The following is a 27,356-nucleotide window of genomic DNA, read 5'->3' as shown; positions in this document are numbered from 1 at the left end:
CAAAGAATTGGAAGCAAGGGACAATGTATGAGGAATGTAGGAAACCAACAGCGAACAAGAATAAGGGCTTCAAGCCGAGTTAGTGGGTGAATTGATATTGAAACTTCCTCCCCCTTTCAGACACTACATGCAGCTGTTAGAAAAATGGCTGGAGAGAGAAAGTGGTCACTGCTTTATGATAATGTGAAAAGAGCAGGTTCAAAGGTATAAACGAGAAACCCCATTGAAGACATTTAAGAGAAAAACACATACAACTGAAAAAGTTTGACATTGGAATAGGCTATAAATTGGTTAACTGTGATTATATGGTATTTCCATAGCATGTATTCCTGCCAAAATCCAGCATATAATTATACGAAATTGGCAGTGGCACATCAGTCTCATTCACAAATGAATTATTGGCATGTCTAGCATTTCTAGCTTTGCCAAGTCTACATTTGGAGACAGTGTCAAATGCAATAGGCTATTTCCATCTTACCCATGACAAAGTGGATAGCTAGCTAGCAAACTAAGATATCAATGCTTTAACAATACAAACCACACAATATAGGCAAAGTTGCATTTGGATGGTGGCATCGACTTAAAATAAAAAAGCTAAATTAATGAAAGAAAATATTCCCTCTACCACAGATGAAAGGGGTTAACTAGCTAGTTATCTTTGCCTCTACCATTTTACCCTGGCTTAAGTAGCTGTGTCATTCCTACTAGGCGGTGCCTTTTCTGTCCACAGGAAAAATCAGTTCATATTTAAGAAAACAACCCCTTCCTACAATAACACAACATTCATTAAGTTTTATAATTTCCTTGGTGGGAAAACTACGGCGCAAAGCTAAATAATTCTAAAACACTAAATTTAATCTATTTGTCCATGTTTCATGTTGTTGGTCTGTATGTCCCACTCAAATTTTCACCCCGTTAGGCTAAACGAGAGAATAAATATTTTTCTAAATGTTAAAATGTTTGATAGAGAAGATTAAATCCTGTTCAACTGTTCCCCATTATGCTAGCTCAATCTTGCTCACACAGAGTTTTGGCTAATTTAGGCTCAAAATGTCCACCCTGCTAGAATTATGCACCTAACAAATTGGAAAATGCACCCAAAAATGTTAAGTGCCTGAGCTTGACCAATATGGGTTTTTGAATGTCAATTGTCCTTTTGACAGAATACCATATTTATTAATGGCCCTTAAAGGTTTTGAGGTCCAAATGGCACCGCATAGGAATGACCAAGCTAGCTACGAAGATAGCTAGCCAGGTAGGCAAGAATGCACCTCTGCTAACATAAATAACACATCCCAGGTAGGTAGTTAGCCGAGAAAGCCAGCATCTGTTCCCATCTGTCGGGCTGCATCACGGCCTGGTACGGCAACTCCACCGCCCGCAACTCTATAGAGGGTGGTACGCTCAGCCGAATGCACCATCATTGGGTGCTCACTGCCTGCCCTCCAGGATACCTACATTACACCAGGTGTCGCAGAAAGGCCAAGAAGATCATCAAGGACCTGTCACCCGAGCCACGGTCTATTCTCCCCGCATCCATCACTCAGACGCGGGCAGTATCATGGCAACAACTGTCACTGGCCAATAGCATCTACCTCCAGACCATCAGGCTGCTGAATCGTCACTAGGCAGCTACCTGCTTCCCCTACCGCTATTCTACGAACATGTACCCTGCCCCCCACGGAAATGTATCATTGTTACAGCTGTAAGTCTGTATATTATTCTTTCATTCACTTCTCCCCTGCTGCTCTCCCGATGGACATTTATCATCGCTAGTTGGAAATGTGTATATATTAGCACTAATTTATGTTACCTGCACTGTTGGAGCATAAGATTTCACTGTACACTGCGATTATATGTGCGACCCTGTGAATGTGACTAATCCTTTTTAACAGTAGCTACATGTACACATGGCTACAAATGCCCAATGGCAAGCTAGGCTAACAAGGTAATCTAGTTGCAGCCAGTATGTTGCCAGTTATGCAGTCATTCAACACAGGTATTTAGGATACAAAATAAAGCATGTAGCTATGGTTTCTTACTTCAGTCTATCCCGACAAAAACGGGTTCTTTGGTGAGTGTAGTCAATCTGCGAGCAGTGTGTGTAGAGTTGCGTCTAACTTCCGGTAGGCGGCTTTTATTTTGATAAAATAAACGTTTTTTTTGTTTTTACGACAACGGATCTGAATTACCAAATGAGATAAATTGCAAAGTTTAATATACATTAATGAAATCAATATATGTGTCAGATTGAATGAATTGTTTCTTCAAGCTAAATAACTTAAAATGTGCAGTCTTCCAGATAAATAAAATATGACAGTGAAAACAACTTTCAGTTTGCGAGTTTAATTACCAAAATTAAGTTAGTCGAAAGACTCAATGTTTATTTATACTTACATTAAAAGCAAGCACACACACACACACACAGTATCTACTCCAATAATAGCTGCTCTGCTTCCTCAAGAGCCTTCTCCATTTCTTCAACTTCCAAGGAGAAATTCTCCCTCTCCTGCACCAGATGCTCCCGAGAATCGGTGAGAGCCTTCATGATCTTTTGAACTTCCTGGAAATTAACAAACAAGTAGCATTGCAAACGAGCTCTAGATAGAACAGACTGGCATACAGGATTACCGGTAACTCTGCTTTCATGTCAAACATATGGAACTTACTGTTAGTTGTGCACTTTGTTCTGTTGCCATGTCACCAAATGTCTGCAGTTCACGCAACAGATCTTGGGATACGTTCTGCATTGTTGGAGAGCAATTTGAAAGACATCACTAAATACAATTACAAAGCCAGATTCCTGCAAACAAGGACCTGAGTAACATTTGAGTCTAAGACTGGAGTTCAACAATATGGCTAACAAAACAAGTCCTTACCACCACCTCTCTTTGTTTATCCTCATTTTGCTGTGCAGTTTCTCCAATTTTCTCTCCCAAAACTGAGAAATAAAGTCAGAAGAAAAAAAGATTAAAGCAATCTTTAGAAAGCTCACCAAACGATCCAAATAAACACTCTGAACCTGTGTAACTTGTAGCTGTGAACCAATTCCTGTCATCGAATGATTACCTGGATCAATATTTCCAGCGACTAGTAGCGCATGGCAGTCCTTCAGTTGTTTCTGGATGTCTGCATTGGTTCCTTGGAGGTCACTGTATCGTTGCTCCAGCTGGGCAACTTTTTGCTGCAAAATTAAAAAGAATTGTGTTGTTTACAAACTAACACAGACTACAGGGAAAGAGTGCACAAGATAGCCCTGAACCAAACAGAGAGAACATTGACTCTTCTCCTTCCTAAGACGTTCCATTCAACAGCCCACAGAAAAACCCTAGTGCATTATGTTCACATATAGCCTACATTTGGAAAGTAGCTAATGATCCCTTTAACAAACTTACCTGTCTTTCTGTAAGGTTTTTCTGCAGTTCCTCATTGGCTTCCACTAAAAGTTGATTCTGGCCCTTGAGTTCTGACTGCTGCTGTCCATATCTGGTGGAAGGGCTATCAAAACAGAATGCTATGAGAATGTAATTTTCTAATGTATTTCTCCCAACTTATAAAAAGGGACATCTTACCCTTTATACACTTTAGCTACAACATACTTTCTGAAAAGAAAAGAAAAAGGTAGTTAGTCTTTACATCTTGCCTATACATAGCCTTCGTTATCTTCCCATTGTAAATTTAAAGTTAGTCACCTTGGTACGTTCTCATTGAGAGGCTTGAGAATAACAGTTTTTGGAAAGAAATTGAAGTCTGGCGGTACAGCTGTCTCTTTGAAATCGTATTTCTTGGCCGCCCTCTTCATTTCTGCAGCACTGCCAGCAGGTCGCACACCTGAAATTGATAAAGAACAAAATGCCAAATGAAGATGATCCAAGTAGCCTGGAGACAGATGATGAATTTCATTGCATTCAACATGGGCCATAAATTAGCATTTGGCTCAGGAAAGATTCAGCTCAAGACCTCTACAAGCCAGAATGTTGACTAAAATGATATTTTAACTTACTTTACCGGTTGTCCTTGCAATTGGTCCTTTTGCAAGTAGGAATGGAAGACAATATATCCACAGGAACGTATAATTAAAAACAACTTAACCATGTAAACACGTGTACGACTGTGGCAAGTTTCATTTTATGTGCAGGCTTCAGGTTATAGAAAACAGAATGCACTACCAGAGCCTTGAAACCGTTATTTAATTATACTTTCATGTGGATATGTCTCACATTCCTATCTGCAAAAGGACAAACTGCACCGACAACCTGTAAAGTTAAAATATAATTTTATGTAACATGGCTTAGTTGTGAGAGGAATTGTACTGAGCCAAAGATTTATTTCTGCTAGACCTAGAATTCAATGAAATTCAATGTCGGGTTTCCAGGCTATGAGCCAACATGTTTACTAGTTGCATTTTTGTTGAATCACAAAACAAACACCGAAAATACTGCGATCCAGGAGGCTTGAGGTGGAGGCGAGTTGTGTGAATGACAATGTAGAGACTGAAGTAAAGGAAAATATTAACTTAAACTTACTCTGTCCGCATCTAGGAATTTTCGATGCCATCAAACTGTTGTAACGAAAAAAGGCAACTTTCAGCAATAAATATATCTAGCCAACAGCTGGCTAGTGACTGGCTATAAACTCCAGAATATACTTTTTCACGCCCCTTCAATACAGTTACGACCAGAAGTGACGTTTTCATAACAGGTTAGGAGAACTTAAGCAGCAGGTTAGAAGAACTAACGTAGCAAGTTAGGATAAATAGGTTAAGGTTTGGAAAAGGGTTAGCGAAAATGCTCTCCTAACCTTCTATGAAAATCACTTCCGGTCGTAGCTGTATGTAAGTGGCATGAAAAGAGTGTGTCCCAGCTCCAGAATAGGCCCTTTTCACGATGACGTCATCTAACTTCCGCCTTTCCGCGTAGCAGGTTAACTTCACTTCCGTTCGCCCGTAACCTGAGACTTCTCTTCTGAGGTACGTTTAAGTTAAATTAGTAAAGTTAAGAGTAATAATGTTTACGTATATGCAATGGTTTGTAACTTGCTAACGTTATTGTTAATTCATAATTGTTCACTGCCTTAGTTACTTAAAAGTGGGCTAACGTTAGCTAACAACAACTTAGTACCAGATACCGATAACGTTAAAAGGTAGCGTTACATTGCTGCCTGGCTGTAATGTAACAAGTTTACTTAGCTAGCTATCTAACCCTTTGTTAGGCAGTTAGTTTATTCATGAATGTATAGTAACTCACCTATTCAAATACAGTTGTGCATGATAGCTAGATAAATATTGATTCCTGGTCAAAGCTGAATGTTAATTTAGCTGTTTCTTTTCTCCCGGTGTCTGTATCGCAACAGTATCCCATCCAACACCGAAGCATGGCACAATCTTCGAGAAGATGCTATTGCAGTGTACCATTTTGTTCAAACAACAAACAGAAATTCCCCGTATCTTCCCGTAAAAATCTCCTCAGCTCAGCAGGGAGGACACTCTTAAGACCCAGGCCATCGCCCGGCTGAGGATTTTAGTCGAGAGGGCCATACGGAGGGTGAAGGAGTACCATATCTGGGATGGGCTTGTTCCTCTTTCCACAGTGGGTTCAGTGAATCAGCTGTGGGCCATCTGCTGCCTCATGTCGAACTATCAGGGACCTCTTGACATTAAAGGAGACAAACCAGTCTGATGTTTTTGTCAACTGGAAGTTGTATATTTCCTGAGTAAGCTAGATGGGCTGTAAATAGAAGTACTTTTATATTACTGTATTGTATGTACAAAAAATGTAAATATGAATTAACTTTGTTGGTAATTTAATTGATCTAATGTTATACTGTATGTTTTTGTTAAGGGTAATAACTTTTTCATAGCTATTAATGAACCTAATGTGATATATTGTAAAAATATCCAACTATTAACCATGTTATGTGCTTATGTGTCATGGCACTGATGGAACTATTAAATATATGTTTGCAAGCAACTGCTTCCAATCCTTTTGATTTTGGTAAGAGCATTTACAACATCGCAATCCTTTTCCAAATTTGTATTTCAATACATAGATATACAGTATATAACACAATTAAGTTCATTTGCAGTTAAAGAAAAACATGTCGACATTTACATCACAATCCTTTTCAAAATGTGTGTTTCAGTACATAGGAGATATACAGTATATGACAAGTTAATTTGCAGTTAAAGAAAAAATGTCAAAGGTTCACCTTCCACATTTACCTTAACACTATTTACACATAAAATTCTGCCTTATGTTTTATAACTTAAGAAGACATCCATGTAGATGTTATAATAGAAATGATCAAGCTTCTGTCGCATTGAGTGGATAATCTCCTCATCCCTAAAGATTCTCTCAACTGTGAAGTCAGTGCGGGTATCTGTAATGAAGTCACACCACTGAAGTCCGCTTAAGGCGAGTTGGCCTTGAACCTGATAGTAGTATTTGTGGCTCTTCTTAAGGCAGGCCTGGCCTTTAACTGTGATCAGGTGTTTAACTTGGGTAACATTTTCAACATCGCAACTCTTAACCTCAGCAAGACCAAATGGTGGTGCTTCTGTTGGGCAGAAGACTTTAGCATCCGGGCTGGCTGCAAGGTGAGGTGAATCAGGGTGGATGATGACCCCGCATTGTTTCAGAGAGACATCACAAAAATCAGAATATTGCCTCAGTATCTCAGGTTCCAGATCCAACCCTCTTCTCATAGCAGCTGTCTGAGGAGTTCCTCTCAGAATGCGGGTTGCCAAAGCCTTGGCAGACAACTCCCCACGAACATGGCATATTTCACGGAATCTGCTGGCTGTCAGTCGGGGTTTGCGTACCTGGCTCCACAGCTGGCATTCTGACTGCATTCTTGTTTCTGCTTCAATAGCAGCAGACATCTCCTCTGACACAATCAGGCTGTCCAAATGACATTGTTGTATGTAGTTGGGCTCAAAATCAATGGGAAATTTAAAGTTGTAACCTTCAATAGGCAACTGAGGAAACTCACTGGCACCAGGGTGTTTAATAATATCTCTACTTAATTCTAGAGGGCACTGGTAAGAAAGCACAGACCCAAATGGCACAGGGCCAAATTTAGAGTCCACCAAATTAAGGCCCTCAAGCCCGTGCAGCAATTTGCAAATCCCTGGTTGTGGACGGATGTCTTTCAGTTTCTCAGCACTGGCCATGACGTGAGGATCCGGAATAGGCCCTGGCATGAAAGTGAGATATGTCAAGTTTAGATTTCATTAAATGCCACCTTATCTTTTTCACTAAAAAAGACAACCACACTCATCCAGTCTCGTACATGCTTCTAATACAAATAAAAAAATATCCCCTGAAAGTCTATATAAAAAGTAACAAATAATAATCACTTTTATGTTTGTATTATTTTAGAAATGCACTAAAGTCTTTGTGCTCTAGTACAGGCGGGGCTCATTCAGACTCACCATCATAGGCTCGGTACAGTGTGCACTTCACACCAGCTCTGACACTTGTTTTTTTCTTAGCCGCTGGTTTACACACCGCCATATCATTGGTGGCCTCTGGTACAATTCCCTGTGATATAATAATGATGAACAATACATTGTCAAAAGTCAATACAAACTGCAAAGTTCTGCATCAGTGTAACAAATAATGTCTGACCTGTGTCCTAGGCCGGTGCCAGGTCTGCAGTGCGCTGGTGCATGACAGAGGCAATGGCACTGTCTTAAAGCCCATGGTAACATAGTGAGCACTTTGAAAAAGAAGTGCTACTATGTGATTACATAGTGCTTTCCCAGCAGAGCAGGAACATGACATGTGATTGAGTACCACAGGAACCTCTGCAGAGTCTAGTGTAACCTGTTCATAGAGACATAACAATTAGTGCTGTACTTACAAAACATTTTTTCTGTGTTTCATTATAAACTACTGTACACAATTTTCAAAACCCAATTTCTTTTTTTAATTAAGAAAAATTGGCTGTTCTGAAACCTTTGACAAGTAGTGCCAACACTTATCGAAAATTTGAACATTTTGAGTTATCACAGAATCTTTCCCAGTCTTTATTGCCGTCAACAACCCACATCGGTTTGTAAGAATTTCGTTGTGTATTAAGTTTAATGATACAAAATCAGAGCTCAGACTGAGAAACAAACTGATCCACAGTGGAACATTGTGGAATCATTCTTATTAAATCTGCAACCGCAGCAAAACACAACAAAAAGAAAACTTATCTATCTTAACCTATCTTATCATAATGTTAGAGAACTGTTTATCTGAGAAACCTGAAGCCGATGAGCCTCCTCATTTTTCTTCATGGACCTGTAACATCGCCCTCTCACTGTCACCTCACCGTTAACTACACTTGAGACTGTTTCAATACAGTGATTGGGAGAAAGGGCGCAGCATTAGCCATTAATACATTACTGACTCTTATCTTACGGTCGATACAAACAGCAGTAATATTAAAAAGAGGCTGCAAAACAGAAACTTCGTCAGCTCATAACCTTCGCTAGCATAGGGCTAATTTAAGCTAAATAAAGATAAACACGTACCTTCATAATCAAACAGGTAACCTTCAACGAAGAACTTGTAGCCTTTATCAAGCTTCGATCTTGAAGTAAGGGACCACTTGTCAGCAAGTCGTTCTACGTCGTTAAGTCGTATTGGTGGCAGATGTGAAAGGGACTGGGTGAACTCCATAATGATGTGCTACTAGCTAAGCGTTCCTAAGCGACACCGGATGTAAACATAACCTGCATCGCGGCAGAACGGAAGTTGTCTGACGTCACGTGAAAAGGGCCTATTGTCAGCAGGGAGAGAAGTAGCTATTAACTCTAATTTACACCTCCACCGAATAAAACACTGAATGGGTAATATTCTGACATAGCTGATTAATGTAGCAATAAAACAAAGCTTCCTTACCGTATATTGTACTTAATGATGAAAACGGAGAAACTTACTTTAGAAAGCGCCCGTTCTTTTATAATTTAGCTAGCTCAATGAACGCGCCCGACGATTTGAAAATGTTGGCAACGTCACTTCCGTAATACTGTAGATCAACACGGGAAATTACGTAGATGCCTTTCTGGAAGGGGGAGAGGTCGGCGAGAAGCTAAGGAAGAGATGGGCGGTGTGTAACGATTTGCAAATCTGGAGACGGCATTTTTTCCCTCATTAAAATGCAAATCAATTTATTATATTTTTGACATGTGTTTTTCTGGATTTTTTGTTTTTATTCTGTCTCTCACTGTTCAAATAAACCTACCATTAAAAGTATAGACTGATCATGTCTTTGTCAGTGGGCAAACGTACAAAATAAGCAGGGGATCAAATACTTTTTTCCCTCACTGTATCTACCTCCATCAATCCAGTATCCCTGCACATGTAAATATGGTATTGGAACTGACTTTAAATATTTCCTGTATATAGTATGCTTACTTAGGAACTTTAAAATGATATCTAAATCTAAATGAAAATTATACAAATCTAAAAGTAAATTATATTGCCAACTATGGAAAACCAGCCACGTCGCCGACACCAACGTCTCGCTTCCAGACAAGCTAAACACCTTCTTCGCCCGCGTTGAGGATAACACAGTGCCACCGACGAGGTCCACTACCAAGGACTGTGGCCTCTCCTTCTCTGTGGCTGACGTGAGTAAGACATTTAAGCATGTTAACCCCTGCAAGGCTGCCGGCCCAGATGGCATCCCTAGCCGCTTCCTCAGAGCTTGCACAGACCAGCTGGCTGGTGTGTTTACGGACATATTCAATCTCTCCCTTTCCCAGTCTGCTGTTCCCACATGCTTCAAGGTGGCCACCATTGTTCCTGTACCCAAGAAAGAAAAGGTAACTGAACTAAATGACTATTGCCCCGTAGCACTCACCTCTGTCATCATGAAGTGCTTTGAGAGACTAGTCAAGGATCATATCAGCTCTACCTTACCTGTCACCCTAGACCCACTTCAATTTGCTTACCGCCCCAATAGATCCACAGACGATGCAATCGCCATCACACTGCACACTGCCCTATCCCATCTGGACAAGAGGAATACCTATGTAAGAATGCTGTTCATTGACTATAGCTCAGCATTCAACACCATAGTACCCTCCAATCTCATCATTAAGCTCGAGGCCCTGGGTCTGAACCCCGCCCTGTGCAACTGGGTCCTGGACTTCCTGACGGGCCGCCCCCAGGTGGTGAAGGTAGGAAACAACATCTCCACTTCGCTGATCCTCAACACTTGGGCCCCACAAGGGTGGATGCTCAGCCCCCTCCTGTACTCCCTGTTCACCCATGACTGCGTGTATTTAGATTGTAGGTAGGTATTGTAGTTAGGTATTATAGGTAGCTTACTCAGGTAGTTATTGTAGGTTATTGTAGGTTATTGTAGGTAATTATTGTAGGTAAGTAGTGTATTCGGCGGACCCCGGCGAAGCACGAGGCTAGCTTACCCACTACTTGGACCAACAAAGCTAGCTGGCTAGCGGGTAGCTACTGGTAACTTTTAGCAACTGTGGTTAGCTGTTTCCAATGTTATTTCATGCTTAAGAGTACCTGTGATTGAGCCAGCTAGCTGCCACTATTCAGCTGTTTTTCTAACCTCATTATCCGAGGCATTAACGTTAGGTGGTTGGTAGCTGCTGTACTTAATTACAGCTACTGATAACAGTCTGCTGTAGTTTACAACAATTCTAATTTCTAAAGTGGAAGTTGGGAGAGTTTTATTCGGGTGGTTCAGTGAAACAATTATAGTTTCTGAGGTGGAAGTTGGGAGAGTTATATTTTTTTTTTTTTTTTTTGGTGAGGGAGGCCTGCTCTCTCCTTTCCCAGATGTTTAGTTAATTTCATTCCGATCTCCTCTGCATTATTGTAGCCATCTGCTGCAGCCTGTCAACTATGCCTCTGCCTATCCCTGTTCTCTCCTCTCCGCACAGGCTACACAAACGCCTCACACCGCGTGGCTGCTGCCTCTCTAACCTGGTGGTCCCTGCACACACCACACACCTTGAGTTCCAGGTCTCAGGCAGCCTCTGGAACTGCCGTTCTGCCGCCAACAAGGCTGACTTCATCCCAGCCTATGCTACCCTCCAGTCCCTCGACTTCCTGGCGCTGACGGAAACATGGATTACCACTGAAAACACTGCTACTCCTACTGCTCTCTCCTCGTCTGACCATGTGTTCTCGCATACCCCGAGAGCATCTGGTCAGAGGGGTGGTGGCACAGGAATCCTCATCTCTCCCAAGTGGTCATTCTCAATTCTTCCCCTAACCCATCTGTCTATCTCCTCATTTGAATTCCACGCTGTCACAGTCACTAGCCCATTTAAGCTTAATATCCTTGTCATCTATCGCCCTCCAGGTTCCCTTGGAGAGTTCATCAATGAGCTTGACGCCTTGATTAGTTCCTTTCCTGAGGATGGCTCACCCTTCACAGTTTTGGGGGATTTCAACCTCCCTACGTCTACATTTGACTAATTTCTCTCTGCCTCCTTCTTTCCACTCCTCTCCTCTTTTGACCTCACCCTCTCACCGTCCCCCCCTACTCACAAGGCAGGCAATACGCTTGACTTCATCTTTACTAGATGTTGCTCTTCTACTAATCACACTGCAACTCCCCTCCATGTCTCCGACCCCTACTTTGTATCCTTTTCTCTCTCGCTCTCCTCCAACACTACTCACTCTGCCCCTACACAGATGGTAACGCGCCGCCGCAACCTTCGCTCTCTCTCTCCCACTACTCTCTCCTCTTCCATCCTATCATCTCTTCCCTCTGCTCAATCCTTCTCCCTCCAATCTCCTGATTCTGTCTCCTCAACCCTCCTCTCCTCCCTTTCTGCATCCTTTGACTCCCTGTGTCCCCTATCCTCCCGGCCGGCTCGGTCCTCCCCTCCAGCTCCGTGGCTTGATGACTCATTGCGAGCTCACAGAACAGAGCTCCGGGCAGCTGAGCGGAAATGGAAGAAAACTAAACTCCCTGCCGACCTGGCATCTTTTCACTCCCTCCTCTCTACATTTTCTTCATCTGTTTCTGCTGCTAAGGCCACTTTCTACCACTCTAAATTCCAAGCATCTGCCTCTAACCCTAGGAAGCTCTTTGCCACATTCTCCTCACTGCTGAATCCCCCCCCTCCTCCCTCTCTGTGGATGACTTCGTCAACCACTTTGAAAAGAAGGTTGACGACATCCGATCCTCGTTTGTTAAGTCTAATGACACTGCTGGTCCTGCTCACACTGCCCTACCCTATGCTTTGACTTCTTTCTCCCTCTCTCTCCAGATAAAATCTTGCGACTAGTGACTGCAGGCCGCCCAACAACCTGCCCGCTTGACCCCATCCCCTCCTCTCTTCTCCAGACCATCTCCGGTGACCTTCTCCCCTACCTCACCTCGCTGATCAACTCATCCTTGACCGCTGGCCATGTCCCTTCCGTCTTCAAGAGAGCGAGAGTTGCACCCCTTCTCAAAAAAACCAACACTCGATCCCACTGATGTCAACAACTACAGACCAGTATCCCTTCTTTCTTTTCTTTCCAAAACTATTGAGCGTGCCGTCTTTAGCCAACTCTCTTGCTATCTCTCTCAGAATGACCTTCTTGATCCAAACCAGTCAGGTTTCAGGACTGGTCATTCAACTGAGACTGCTCTTCTCTGTGTCACGGAGGCTCTCCGCACTGCTAAAGCTAACTCTCTCTCCTCTGCTCTTGTCCTTCTAGACCTGTCTGCTGCCTTTGATACTGTGAACCATCAGATCCTCCTCTCCACCCTCTCCGAGCTGGGCATCTCCGGCGCGGCTCACTCCTGGATTGCGTCCTACCTGACCGGTCGCTCCTACCAAGTGGCGTGGCGAGAAGCTGTCTCCGCACCACGTGCTCTCACCACTGGTGTCCCCCAGGGCTCAGTTCTAGGCCCTCTCCTTTTCTCCCTATACACCAAGTCACTTGGCTCTGTCATATCCTCACATGGCCTCTCCTATCATTGCTACGCTGACGATACACAACTAATCTTCTCCTTTCCCCCTTCTGATAACCAGGTGGCGAATCGCATCTCTGCATGTCTGGCCGACATATCAGTATGGATGACGGATCACCACCTCAAGCTGAACCCTGGCAAGACGGAGCTGCTCTTCCTCCCGGGGAAGGACTGCCCGTTCCATGATCTCGCCATCACGGTTGACAACTCCGTTGTGTCCTCCTCCCAGAGTGCGAAGAGCCTTGGCGTGACCCTGGACAACACCCTGTCGTTCTCCGCTAACATCAAGGCGGTGACCCGATCCTGCAGGTTCATGCTCTACAACATTCGGAGAGTACGACCCTGCCTTACACAGGAAGCGGCACAGGTCCTAATCCAGGCACTTGTCATCTCCCGTCTGGATTACTGCAACTCGCTGTTGGCTGGGCTCCCTGCCTGTGCCATTAAACCCCTACAACTCATCCAGAATGCCGCAGTCCGTCTGGTGTTCAACCTTCCCAAGTTCTCTCACGTCACCCCCCTCCTCCGCACACTCCACTGGCTTCCAGTTGAAGCTCGCATCCGTTACAAGACCATGGTGCTTGCCTATGGAGCAGTGAGGGGAACGGCACCTCCGTACCTTCAGGCTCTGATCAGCCCCTACACCCAACCGAGGGCATTGCGTGCATCCACCTCTGGCCTGCTGGCTCCCCTTCCTCTGCGGAAGCACAGTTCCCGCTCAGCCCAGTCAAAACTGTTCGCTGCTCTGGCACCCCAATGGTGGAACAAGCTCCCTCACGACGCCAGGACAGCGGAGTCACTCACCACCTTCCGGAGACATTTGAAACCCCACCTCTTTAAGGAATACCTGGGATAGGATGAAGTAATCCGTCTAGCCCCCCCCCCCCAAAAAATAAAAAAATAAAAAAATAAAAAAATAAATAAATTGTAAAGTGGTTAACCCACTGGCTATAGGGTGAATGCACCAATTTGTAAGTCGCTCTGGATAAGAGCGTCTGCTAAATGACTTAAATGTAATGTAATGTAATGTAAATGTGGACAAGCACGCCTCCAACTCAATCATCAAGTTTGCAGACGACACAACAGTAGTAGGCTTGATTACCAACAATGACGAGACCGCCTACAGGAAGGAGGTGAGGGCTCTGGGAGTGTGGTGCCAGGAAAATAACCTCTCACTCAACGTCAACAAAACAAAGGAGATTATCGTTGACTTCAGGAAACAGCAGTAGGTGCACCCCGCAGAGGGTGCACCCCCCTATCCACATCGACAGGACCGCAGTGGAGAAGGTGGAAAGCTTCAAGTTCCTTGGCGTACACATCACTGACAAACTGAAATGGTCCACCCACGCAGACAGTGTGGTGAAGAAGGCGCAACAGAGCCTCTTCAACCTCAGGAGGCTGAAGAAATTTGGTTTGGCACCTAAAACCCTCACAAACTTTTACAGATGCACAATTGAGATCATCCTGTCGGGCTGTATCACTGCCTGGTACGGCAACTGCACCGCCCGCAACTGCAGGGCTCAACAGAGTGTGGTGTGGTCTGCCGAACGCATTACCGGGGGCAAACTACCCGCCCTCCAAGACACCTACAGCACCCGATGTCACAGGAAGGCCAAAAAGATCATCAAGGACATCAACCACCCGAGCCACTGCCTGTTCACCCCGCTATCATCCAGAAGGAGGTGCAGGTACAGGTGCATCAAAGCTGTGACCGAGAGAATGAAAAACAGCTTCTATCTCAAGGCCATCAGACTGTTAAATAGCCATCACTAGCACATTAGAGGCTGCTGCTTCCTATTGAAATCACTGGCCACTTTAAGAAATGGAACACTAGTCACTTTAATAATGTTTATATTTCTTGCACTACTCATCTCATATGTATATACTGTATTCTATTCTAAAATATTCTACTGTATCTTAGTCCATGCCGCTCTGTCATTGCTTGTCCATATACAGTGGGGAGAACAAGTATTTGATACACTGCCGATTTTGCAGGTTTTCCTACTTACAAAGCATGTAGAGGTCTGTAATTTTTATCATAGGTACACTTCAACTGTGAGAGACGGAATCTAAAACAAAAATCCACAAAATCACATTGTATGATTTTTAAGTAATTAATTTGCATTTTATTGCATGACATAAGTATTTGATACATCAGAAAAGCAGAACTTAATATTTGGTACAGAAACCTTTGTTTGCAATTACAGAGATCATACGTTTCCTGTAGGTCTTGACCAGGTTTGCACACACTGCAGCAGGGATTTTGGCCCACTCCTCCATACAGACCTTCTCCAGATCCTTCAGGGTTTCGGGGCTGTCGCTGGGCAATACGGACTTTCAGCTCCCCTCCAAAGATTTTCTATTGGGTTCAGGTCTGGAGACTGGCTAGGCCACTCCAGGACCTTGAGATGCTTCTTACGGAGCCACTCCTTAGTTGCCCTGGCTGTGTGTTTCGGGTCGTTGTCATGCTGGAAGACCCAGCCACGACCCATCTTCAATGCTCTTACTGAGGGAAGGAGGTTGTTGGCCAAGATCTCGCGATACATGGCCCCATCCATCCTCCCCTCAATACAGTGCAGTCGTCCTGTCCCCTTTGCAGAAAAGCATCCCCAAAGAATGATGTTTCCACCTCCATGCTTCACGGTTGGGATGGTGTTCTTGCGGTTGTACTCATCCTTCTTCTTCCTCCAAACACGGCGAGTGGAGTTTAGACCAAAAAGCTATATTTTTGTCTCATCAGACCACATGACCTTCTCCCATTCCTCCTCTGGATCATCCAGATGGTCATTGGCAAACTTCAGACGGGCCTGGACATGCGCTGGCTTGAGCAGGGGGACCTTGCGTGCGCTGCAGAATTTTAATCCATGACGGCGTAGTGTGTTACTAATGGTTTTCTTTGAGACTGTGGTCCCAGCTCTCTTCAGGTCATTGACCAGGCCCTGCCGTGTAGTTCTGGGCTGATCCCTCACCTTCCTCATGATCATTGATGCCCCATGAGGTGAGATCTTGCATGGAGCCCCAGACCGAGGGTGATTGACCGTCATCTTGAACTTCTTCCATTTTCTAATAATTGTGCCAACTGTTGTTGCCTTCTCACCAAGCTGCTTGCCTATTGTCCTGTAGCCCATCCCAGCCTTGTGCAGGTCTACAATGTTATCCCTTATGTCCTTACACAGCTCTCTGGTCTTGGCCATTGTGGAGAGGTTGGAGTCTGTTTGATTGAGTGTGTGGACAGGTGTCTTTTATACAGGTAACGAGTTCAAACAGGTGCAGTTAATACAGGTAATGAGTGGAGAACAGGAGGGATTCTTAAAGAAAAACTAACAGGTCTGTGAGAGCCAGAATTCTTACTGGTTGATAGGTGATCAAATACTTATGTCATGCAATAAAATGCAAATTAATTACTTTAAAATCATACAATGTGATTTTCTGGATTTTTGTTTTAGATTCCGTCTCTCACAGTTGAAGTGTACCTATGATAAAAATTACAGACCTCTACATGCTTTGTAAGTAGGAAAACCTGCAAAATCGGCAGTGTATCAAATACTTGTTCTCCCCACTGTATGTATATATTCTTAAATTCCATTCCTTACTAGATTTGTGTGTATTGGGTATATGTTGTGTAATTGTTAGATATTACTGCACTGTCGGAGCTAGAAGCACAAGCATTTCGCTACACCCGCAATAACATCTGCTAAACACGTGTATGTGACAAATAACATTTGATTTGATATAAAAAATTGCCTACATAAAGCCAACAAATAAAAACATTGCAGCCTGCAGGTAGAAAATATCCTGATCAAAATAAATCACATTGGCTTTGCATGGCCTGTCTTCAAGGAACTTGAAACATTGTATCAACTATCAACTTGGTCCAGCTGGAAGCTTGCCCTAACAAACTTGTAACATTGTATAAAATAATCTGGACCCTTAGTTTCCAGTGCCAGTGAGCTCCAGACAGACACAGCTGTAGGCTGAAGTAATCAGGTAGGCCTATTTTGAGGTTTCCACCGGATCAGAGCATTACATTTGTTTCCCCTTTCATGCTGATTGGTTATGGGAAGGGAGAGAGCTGGAAATATTTTTCAAATAGGCTACATTGAGGAACTATTGTCATTCTCAATGGATGGAAAAACAGACTTTGTTTACTTGTTGTTTGAGGTGATGAAAAAATTACTTTGAGAAGCTCAACAGCTCTTGACTGGTGGTGAGTTAAGACAATCAGAAATAGTATCAGATCCCCAAATGGGCACATTTATAAGCCTACATTTGCTCGCAGGCCAGGTAGACTAGGCCTACTTCTATGCATAATCAGGTGCGTGTCCTTACTCAACATTGACAGGAGCGCGCCAAACAAAACACAATGAAAAAATGGACAATTCGTAAATGGAATGAAATAAACCAAAACTTGTTTCTCACAAGTGTAGCCTAGGTTGTACGCTCTGAAAACAACGTGTCCACTCTGACAATGAGAACTGTGAAAGACAAATAATAATATATTGAATGCATTAACAGAAATGACAGTAACCAAATATTGTAGATTATAAATTATGGGAATTAACGGTACTACTGGTGATACTGTTGTGCCATCCCCGTCACCACAATGGATTAGTCCACTGAGACAGGCGTCAATCAAGACGTGCCATAAACATTTTTTTTTTGCAACTGCTTGACAAAATAATTCTCAGTCGACCAACAGCCTATCAACCAAACAATCGACCAATAGCCCTAATATTTGGTGTGTAGTTGGTTGGCTTTGCTTGTTAGCAAGCTGAGATCTCTGCTCAAGTTGGCTAACATTAGCTAGCTTGCTAGCGATGTTTTGAGGAGGACAGGCTAGCTCCCTGTAGAATCAAGAGGGGATGGGGGAGAAGATTAGATGTGCAGTTGCTCCAATCGGGGTGTTGCAGTACCCAGACGAGATGACAGCAAACTGCTACAGAGATCAAATCTGAGATCTCACCTTTTGTCTTAATTAGATAGCTAATGTCAATGTCGAACCAATGCAATAATATACTGTAACGACCCGGTATTGTGTTCTGTGTTCGTGGGTGTGTTATCGTTCTCATGGGTGCTAGCAGGGGTTAAATATGCCAGGACAGATGGAAAGGTTGAGGGGGTATGATGGGTAATCCCGCGGGGTTTTGGAATGCTTAAATAGGGGTTACGGTCTCATCTCTCTCTCTTCTGTTCGGGACCCTTAACTTGACATGTTATATTTGTGTACGTTCGAGGTTTAGCGGCGTGGGCTGTTTCCTGAACAATAGCCCAATCAGGAATAAACCTGTGTTCTGCCTGTACACCTGGTGCCCGTCTCTCTTTTACTTTATGACCCAGCTGGGTCATTACAATACATTTTATTGGCTTGCTATGAGCTGCTTTTCATGAAAATGTAAATCTGATATAGCTAGCTAGTTGTTCTAGTGTAATGTCTATTAAATGTTACGGCCACAACATCATGATCATGCATCTGCAGACCAGCGAGGAGGAGAAATGCCTGCTTTGGGTGAGCTAGCTAGAACAACATCAACTAGATAGCTATAATATCAGATATACATTTTCTAGGAAAACATGGACAGAGCTAGCTATCTGTAGTAACATTATTATTTGAAAACACCTATCTGTGTTACATTCCATATTGTTATGTTTTCATCTATTTGTACTGTATTGCTATATGTCTTAAGTTGTACAAATCATCAGCATGAATAGAGAATTCTGCTGAACTCTGCCTCTGTTAGCCACACAACTACTGCCTCAGAGTGGTTGGGTAAGCTCCTTCCTAGATGGCCCTATCTAGGATCAGTTTTGCCTTTTAGATCATAATGAATGAAATGATATGGACTGATGGGACCTGAGCCTAGATCAGCACTCCTACTCTTGGATGCTTTGTGAATATGGGCCCTGGTGTAATGTGTGATTGTAGGCATGCCTTCACTAATTCCCCTTCTCTCTGTGTATCCCCTCCTGGAGGACCTGAGCCCCTGGTCATGCTGCCGTTCCTAATGCAGCTGTGGACCCCTGACCAGATTTCACTGTGCATGTTACCTTGTCCCGGATTAATTTTGTACCCACATCTAATCAGATCCTGAAAGCTTCACGGACATCTATCAACTTTACTGGCCCAGAGCAAGAGGAGAGTCGGGTAAAGACTAAGTTAAATAGATAGCAGTTGGGGAAATTGAGAATGTCTCTGACATTTCACTAAAAAAAAATCCTCACAAGGCAGAAAACATAAGCGTTCATACGGGTTCCATTGATGACTGCATCTCAGTGCTTGAGGCGTCACTACAGACCCCCTGGTTCGATTCCAGGCGGTATCACAACCGGCCATGATTGGGAGTCCCATAGGGCGGCGCACAATTGGCCCAGCGTCGGGTAGGCCGTCATTGTAAATAAGAATTTGTTCTTAACTGACTTGCCTAGTTAAATAAAGGTAAAATAAAATGGGGCTCAACCAATCACAGGTAGGCCTAAAATCTAGATTTTCTGCTTTCTTAAGTATAACGCATTCTGTGACCAAGACGCATTTAATTATATGCCATTTAGCAGACGGTTTTATCCAAAGCGACTTAGTCATGCGTGCATACATTTTTACGTATGGGTGGTCCCGGGGATCGAACCCACTACCCTGGCGTTACAAGCGCCATGCTCTACCAGTTGAGCTACAGAACTGTTGTGCCTTCCATTTGTGAATGTAGGCATATAAACCTTGTTGAATGCTCCCCTCCATGTTTCAAACCAAATAAAAAAGGTAAGCTATGACTGAGAAATGGGATGGTTCTTTAAACTGGACACAGCTACATTCATCCAATGTTTATATAGGTACTTAGAAATTCATTAACAATAAAATATAATATGAATGGTATTAACTATTGCCCCCCCAAAAAATCATTTACCATGCCAGTGTGCTACTTACTGTGTTAATCTTTGTAGTAGTGGACTTTGTTATTAATGAGACACTAAAGTAATTTATGTTCATGTTCTACCAGGATGATTGTGGGGAGAAAACGATTATGTTCACAGGAGAGGACACAGTACTCATCGCCAATGATTCAGAATCATCTATTGTTCTGCCACATGCAATGTAAATATATCTAACTATGGCAACATGGATTTTACTTTTTCAATTAAGAAAAGTGAGACTGGGTGTTCTCAGGACTAAACAGAGAATTGTGCCCCCTTTAAAAACTACCACCTCAGCCAGAGATATAGATCCAGAGTTTGAACATTTCCTTGCCAGTCTAACAAAGTCAAGTGGTCCCAGGGGCAATCCAACAACAATGGCATTCCACAGAGCTGCATCCCCTCCAGAAAAAACGGACAACAGATGTTTCCTTGCTGCGCTCAATGCACACAGGTCTAGAGTTGATAAAGAGAATCAGGTTCCAGCTTTGTCGACAACGCAGAGAGACTGTACAGTGGCCTCAGTTAGCCCTCAAAGGCTAGGGCCTCAGTTCATGAATACATCTACTATGCAAACTGAACAGGATCAGATGGATCTGACAAAAACCCATAGAACTTTGATAGATGGCAAAGGAGTATTTCAGTGTGTACAAACTGTAAGGCCTGAAGAGCAACGGCTTAGGGGAAGCACTTTCAGCCAGGTATCTGTCTCTACTGATCCAGATGAAATGGAGTTGACCAGGAGCCAAACTGTTGCCATTGACTCCAAAGCCATTGGGATGATAGGCCCAAATCCCCCTCTGAACATTGAAAGCAGAAGTGTGGTCTTCACATCAGATTCCAATAAAACCCAGATCTTCTCAGATGATGACCATGGTATGGAGATGACTGCAGCTCTCAATGTACCTCTCCGGGAGAATGTGTGTGCTCTGACCAAGAAAGGTGGATCTCCTTTGAGCCAAATCAACAGACCTTTCATATCACCTCATGCCCAAACTCAGATGACAAGATGTCAAACAGTTGCCATTGATTCCAAAAGTGTAGGCCTAATCGAAATCCCCTTACTGGGAAATACAAGGAAACGTTTATCCTGCATGAAATCCTCTCAGAGAGGTGTGTTTTTTACAGAAGACTGTAATGGTATGGATATGACCGAGGCCCTCACTGAAAATATTGTCTGAACATGACAGATGAGACCACGGGCAGATTGTTCCCCATAACAAAACACCAAAAGGAGAGGTTTGAGAAGAGCCAGGATAGAGCAGAACTTAGTACCGATGACATGGAAATCACAATGAGCCAAACTGGGGTCATTGACGCCAGATGTTTGGGTGTCACAACGCCTTCACTCCGAGGTGATAGAGGAAGATCTGTCAGCATGTTGGATTCAACTAAAACACTTTGCGGGGAAGATGGCAATGGTATGGAGATGACTCAAGCTCTCACTGCACAGATATGGGCAAATGTTTCCCCATTCTGCCCATGGGAATGAGACTTTGGCTAGGATGTCCACAATCTCAAAGACACATTTCAATGGAGAAAAGGGCAATCATTTTGTTGGAGTGGGTCACAAAACCGATCAACATCAGTCTTTGGATTCAGATTATATGGATATGACAAGAAGTCAGACCGGTGTTATTGAGTCTGACAACATCAAGATGGGGCTTCATGACCCTTTCAGAGCGAGGAAACATTTATCCAGTGTGAGTGGGCCTTGTAGATGGTTCCTCCCTCAGAGCAGAGTGCACGTGGTGAGATTGCATTTCAGTTAGGTGCTGAAAGCGTCTGCAGCAGTAAGACACCTACATCTTCTGGCTCTGATGAAATGGAACTGACAAGGAGCCAGACTGTTGCAATTGAATCCAAATGGATTAACATGACGTTTACCTCCCAAACAAATGCACCATTAGGGAATGTGGCAAAGGTGTCAATTAGTCCGGCAAATGATATGGAAGTGATAAGACTAGTAGAAGCGACACATTTTAGAAATAATCCTGTAGCTGTACCCACAAACCTGGAGGAGAAGGAAATGATCAGAGACGAAACTCAAATATTTTCTGAGGATCATGAAATTGAGATTACCAAGGCTGTCACAACGCAAATTGAACAACATGATGCACCCACCAATGATGACGTGAAGGACCCTTCATCCACCACAAAGGCAATTTCCTTGTGTCTACCTGAGGGTCAACTTGGAGAAATCCCCACTAACCTTAGAGAACACTTTGACCTAAAGGGATTGGCAGACAATGAACCTGATCTGAAAGACGAAGACCGCTCCATTATTCCTAACAAACCAGAAAGTTCTCCCATTGCCTCTTCAGTCTCAAAAGACGATGATAATGTACCTTCAAAGAAGGCAAAGACCAGGCGAATGAGTTTGGACGATCTCCAGTTGAAACTTTAATCATATGAGCCGCATGATAAATTAATCCACTGAAGTAATGGGTAGCTGCACTGCACCTTTGTCTCAGCTGGAGAGGACCTCCGACAAACACAGTGTAGAGAAGGAATCCTTAACAGCTGTAGACTATGGGTCTAAGACCATGGGATTAATGACTGAGAATCCAGCAAGCGATGAATTGGAGGACCATATTATTCACAATGACAAACCTAATATGACTACTACTTTGAACTTGAAGAGTAAAAGCCTTACATCACGACTGTCATTTGGTGGTTTCCTGCCCAAACTCCCACAAAGGGCCAAACCCTCTGAACCATACTGAGTGCAATAGTGTGACTGATTTTGGGAAACTTCTGAAGAAGAATAGCTTGGTTGGCACTCATGAACTGAGGAGCAACACCTTGATGGACAACATTGATGATGAAGTGCTTCCAGACATTAGCAGTGAAGCAGACTTATCAGAATCTTTGGACACAAAGTCTCCTCAGAGGGTCGACGACAAGGGAAATCTTTTCCAAGGCAAGGTGATTGAGGATGTTGTGGAGAATTAGGTTTTTAAAGAGCCGGTCCTAACTACTAACCAAAGTCAGAAGAGACCCCTACCAGGAGAGGGCCATGAAGACCCCATGGACCAGGAAAAGAGGAGGAAGCCATCGATGGAAAACATCAGAGAAATGGTAATTGCTATGTTTTTCATATCAGTTAACCTTTCTTTGTTAAATGTAATCAATACAAGTTAATACATTTGTATGCTTTTACATTTTATCTTGACAGATGCCACCCACACAGGTAGTTCAGTAGGACAGTAACTGTACAGGAGCTGCAGCTGATGCTTCCATCAGCAACTCCAACCTCCTATGTGAGGGAACATTTGAGTCAAGTGAGTTATGAGGCTCTTTTACTGCTGTCATTTCTTCTATCTCACTCAAACATATTCAACATCCCCTTGTCTGTCTTGATCCCTTTTTAAAGTGCATTGTCTAGATCAGGTAGGAAATACTAACTTGATTCCGTTTTGCAGCTTACAGACAAAGCCAATTAGTCACAGCTTGAGGACACTGGGAGATACACATTTGATGTACGGAAGGAATGTCATCAACTCTCCCTTTTACATTGACTTTTCCTGTTAACATTTCAGCTATACTGTGTTTTCACTGCTCTTTCACATTTCATGTCAGAAACTCCAAGATGGCAGCATTACAGTGGCTGAGTTCCTGAAACTCTTCAGCATCGACTTTGTCATCCATAAACCTCGTCAGAGTATTCTGCCTGGCAGAGTAAATCTTAAACCTTTGTTTTTAGAATTGTATTTTGCTAACAAAATGTAATTACTAACTTTTGGGCAATTATTACAAAAGATAATAAAGGTACTATATACAGATTTCCCCCTTCTTATAGATTGCACCAGATCTGGATCGCAAAACAGAGGACTTGTTAATTGAGAAGCATATTAACCATCTCAAACAGCGGGTATATGAGACGGACTGCCAGATACTCAAAGAAATGGTGGAGGGGTATGTTTAATGATACATGTCATTGCCAACTCATTGTAAAGCTTTATATATCATTTTATTTACTGTAAGATTAAGTAAAAAAATTATGCTCAAATCTGTAACCTGCTTTTAGTAAATAACAAGCCATGTATATCTATTTGGTGTATTTTCAGGTTGAAAGCACGTCTGAGAGACCAAGACAATCTTCTGAAAAGTGTTCATGGGACACTTTGGGAGGCAGTGAATAGCTTTTCAGATGAAGAGTATTTTATTTTATTTGGTTATTTGTGGATTTGTCTCCCTCTTGCTATTTCTAGTCAAAGGTGGATGTAGAAATGATCCATTTGGACAACCCGTCTTGATGTTGTGGCTTATCCCCAGTTGCAGCTTTTTGGTGCCAAGTTGAAAGAGAGGAGGACATTCTTCAGAAAGAGAAGCAAAGTGCGCTCATGAAATGAAAGCCGTTTTGTACTCTGACCTTGTGCACACAACTCTGGTAAGACCCTTGATGAGAATGAGAATCCCTTAATTATGTTGCGCTAGTAACCTTTTGGACGGAAATATACTTACGCGTTCCACATTTGTGTGTGTGCATAACTCGGCTAATAAACTGTTTCATTGATGTCCCATTACGTCTTCACAGGAGGCACAACATAACTTGAGAGAAAAGATTGAGAAGATGGATAAGTTGCTGAAAGACCTTGATGGATGTCTATATGACTTGGAAGCTTGTATTTGTCACGCCCTGGCTCTGGGGACTCTAATATGTTGAGCCAGGGTGTGTAGAGTCTATGTGTTTTGTTCTATGTTCTCATTCTAGTCATTTGTGTTTCTATGTTGGCCAGTGTGGTTCTCAATCAGAGGCAACGTGAATCAGCTGTTGCTTGTTGTCTCTGATTGGGAACCATACTTAAGCAGCCTGTTTTCCACAGTGTATTGTGGGATCTTGTTCCGTGTTCCTGTGTAGGTTTGTGTTTGCACTTTTGGACGGCACGTATCGATTTTGTTGTTTTGTTCGTGTAAGCATTTAATAAATAAGTATGTTTGCATTCCACGCTGCGCCTTGGTCCTCCTCCTTCGACGATCGTGACAGAAGATCCCACCAGAACTGGACCAAGCAGCGGGTCCAGGAGCCATCGGCAGGGAAATCTCTAGCGGATATCCAGCGCCTCCTCGACTGGGTCAAGCCGTGTGAGCAAGAGAGGGGCTTGACTTGGAAGCAGAAGGGCGAAAGGCTGGCGAGAGATCTGGAGACCTGGTCCACGGGAAGGAGAGAAGCCCAGAATTTTTAGGGGGGGGCTCACGCCGTGGACGACGGGGCAGCAGGAGACCGCGATAGAGCGGCCCAGCGGGATGGCAGAGGAGGCCGCCAGGTTACGGGGGCCACTGGTCAAAAAGGGGAAGGAAGGTGTAGAGGCACGGCGAGAGGTACTGGGGTGTGTTACCAGTCCGGTCCGGCCCGTTCCTGATCCCTGCGTAGGGCCAGTGGTGTGTGTCCCCAGTACGGTCCGGTCTGTTCCTGTCCCTTGCACCGAGCCTGTGGTGCGGCGTCGCCAGCCCAGTCCGGTCCATTCCTGCTCCCCGCACCAAGTCAGTGGTGCGCCCGTCAGCCCGGTCCGGCCCGCTCCTGCTCCCCGCACCAAGCCAATGGTGGGCGTCGCCAGCCCGCCCGGCCTGTTCCTGCTCCCGCACCAAGCCAATGGTGCGCGTCGCCAGCCCGGCCCGGCCTGTTCCTGCTCCCCGCACCAAGCCTATGGTGCGCGTCGCCAGCCCGGCCCGGCCCGGCCTATTCCTGCTCCCCGCACCAAACATATGGTGCGCGTCGCCAGCCCGGCCCGGCCTGTTCCTGCTCCCCGCACCAGGCCAATGGTGCGCGTCGCCAGCCCGGTCCGTCCCACTCCTGCTCCCCGCACCAAGCCTATGGTGAGCGTCGCCAGCCCGGTCCGGCCCGTTCCTGCTCCCCACACCAAGCCAGTGGTGTGCGTCGTCAGTCCGGCACGGCCCGTGCCTGTTCCACCGGTGCCTGGTCCGGCACCGGTCAGCTGCTTCACGCCGGAGCTAGAGCAATCCGCTCCACCAGTGTGCAGTTCAGCTCCGGTCAGCAGGGCCAGACCGGACCAGGGGTACTTTGGGGGGTTGGAGAGGGAGTGGGGATCAGGCCCGGAGCCGGATCCGCCGCCAAGGCAGAGTGCCCACCCGGTCCCTCCCCTGTGGTGTTTGGTTGGCGCGGCCGGAGTCCGCGCCTTTGGGGGGGGGTACTGTCACGCCCTGGCTCTGGGGACTCTAATATGTTGAGCCAGGGTGTGTAGAGTCTATGTGTTTTGTTCTATGTTCTCATTCTAGTCATTTGTGTTTCTATGTTGGCCAGTGTGGTTCTCAATCAGAGGCAACATGAATCAGCTGTTGCTTGTTGTCTCTGATTGGGAACCATACTTAAGCAGCCTGTTTTCCACAGTGTATTGTGGGATCTTGTTCCGTGTTCCTGTGTAGGTTTGTGTTTGCACTTTTGGACGTCACGTATCGATTTTGTTTTGTTCGTGTAAGCATTTAATAAATAAGTATGTTTGCATTCCACGCTGCGCCTTGGTCCTCCTCCTTCGACGATCGTGACAGTATTTTGGATTTTAGTTCATTTTGACAATTTCAATATTTTCCACTGTAATCCCATTTGAATTTGAACCAATGGACATAATATCAGTTTTCATAATGCATGCTTGTCATCCTCTTAAGATAATTGGGTTATTAGAGGTGGTAATTGATTAGAATTTTCAGAGGTTTTTTCATGCTTCTTTTGTCTTCTGTCTGCCACACAACTTGTAGCTTTGGAAGGCACCGGGGTAGAGAACTGTGAGATGACTTTGAAATCAAGGTAGCAAGGTAACTTGTGATACTACAAAATCTTCAGTTTTTTTTTTTTATTAATCAATGGTGTGCTTGGTATTTGACGTATTTATGTTGAATTACACTCTTAACAGGGGTGGAGAATGTAAACAAAGCAATTGCAGAGAGTGAAAGGTAGGCCGACATTTCTTGAATCATAATTTAGTGCAAATAAATTTAGATTTAGTCCATTTCAGTTTTTCTTTTTGCCAGAGCTATGGTCTCTCTATAGAGATTTTGATTTGTGTTACATTACTCGCTTCCGCCGAATGTGCGCACAAATAGAAAACATACGTTTTTCTCCACAGGCAAATGTGTGAATTGGAAATGCAGAAGAAAAACTCTGTGGACGAAGTGGACAGGCTCAGAAAGGAAACTCTGGAACTTGAGAACCACATTGCCATGCTGGATAGGTCAGTTTCTGATTTTCTGTTATATCAGGGACCCCCCCGCATGTACAACCATCATTCCATTCTACTTTGAATAAAATGTTTTTGTTTAATGGAAATTCGGGGTGAAAGATGACAGGAAGACGAGTCTCTACGAGTCCTTGCTGTTGTAGGTGCAGTTTCAGAAACCTAGCGGTAAGATGTAACTATTTTCTTGCACCCAAGGTGCTAGTATGTTTATGGTAGTTTTGCTCTGGTTTCTTTCAAAGGGTTTCTTCAAGACAAATGTCAATGATTTACTAAAGCTTTGCTCTTATTCAGGAGATGTGTGTGAAGAGACTGAGCGTA

General features: G+C 44.0%; 2 protein-coding genes across 3 annotated transcripts in view; both read right to left on the bottom strand.

Annotated features, from left to right (window-relative positions):
- LOC121548853 (protein dispatched homolog 1-like) overlaps positions 1-2,100 on the bottom strand; it is a 58,500-nt gene extending 56,400 nt beyond the window's left edge. Inside the window, exon 1 of the mRNA XM_045210235.1 lies at positions 2,043-2,100. The gene's annotated coding sequence lies outside the window, so the exon portion shown is untranslated. The remainder of the gene's footprint in view (positions 1-2,042) is intronic.
- A 230-nt stretch (positions 2,101-2,330) lies between these two features.
- LOC121549270 lies at positions 2,331-9,004 on the bottom strand. 2 transcript variants are annotated; one of them, XM_041861129.2, is made up of 9 exons: positions 8,930-9,004; positions 4,527-4,561; positions 3,693-3,831; positions 3,573-3,602; positions 3,396-3,498; positions 3,070-3,184; positions 2,880-2,941; positions 2,670-2,744; positions 2,331-2,563 (listed from the first exon to the last, which is right to left on the bottom strand). In XM_041861129.2, the coding sequence occupies exons 2-9, from the start codon at positions 4,555-4,557 to the stop codon at positions 2,432-2,434; spliced, it is 687 nt and encodes a 228-aa protein (XP_041717063.2). In that variant the 5' UTR covers positions 4,558-4,561; positions 8,930-9,004; the 3' UTR covers positions 2,331-2,431. The 2 variants fall into 2 exon arrangements, with proteins under 2 accessions (XP_041717063.2, XP_041717064.2); XM_041861130.2 differs by having other exon boundaries at positions 8,892-8,997.
- Between the last annotated feature and the right edge of the window lie 18,352 nt (positions 9,005-27,356).

Source organism: Coregonus clupeaformis, chromosome 33, assembly GCF_020615455.1.
Source record: "Coregonus clupeaformis isolate EN_2021a chromosome 33, ASM2061545v1, whole genome shotgun sequence".
In the NCBI taxonomy this organism is placed as follows: domain Eukaryota; kingdom Metazoa; phylum Chordata; class Actinopteri; order Salmoniformes; family Salmonidae; genus Coregonus; species Coregonus clupeaformis.
Note: the sequence above shows the minus strand (reverse complement) of the source record. Positions and strands in the feature narration are given on the sequence as shown.

Excerpts from the sequence above, each read along its gene's own strand:
- LOC121549270 (XM_041861129.2), bottom strand. The coding sequence starts at position 4,557 with ATGGCATCGAAAATTCCTAGATGCGGACAGA. Across the intron at positions 2,942-3,069 it reads CGCTGGAAATATTGATCCAG|TTTTGGGAGAGAAAATTGGA; the intron begins GTAATCATTCGA and ends TTTATTTCTCAG. Across the intron at positions 2,745-2,879 it reads ATAAACAAAGAGAGGTGGTG|AACGTATCCCAAGATCTGTT; the intron begins GTAAGGACTTGT and ends CCAACAATGCAG.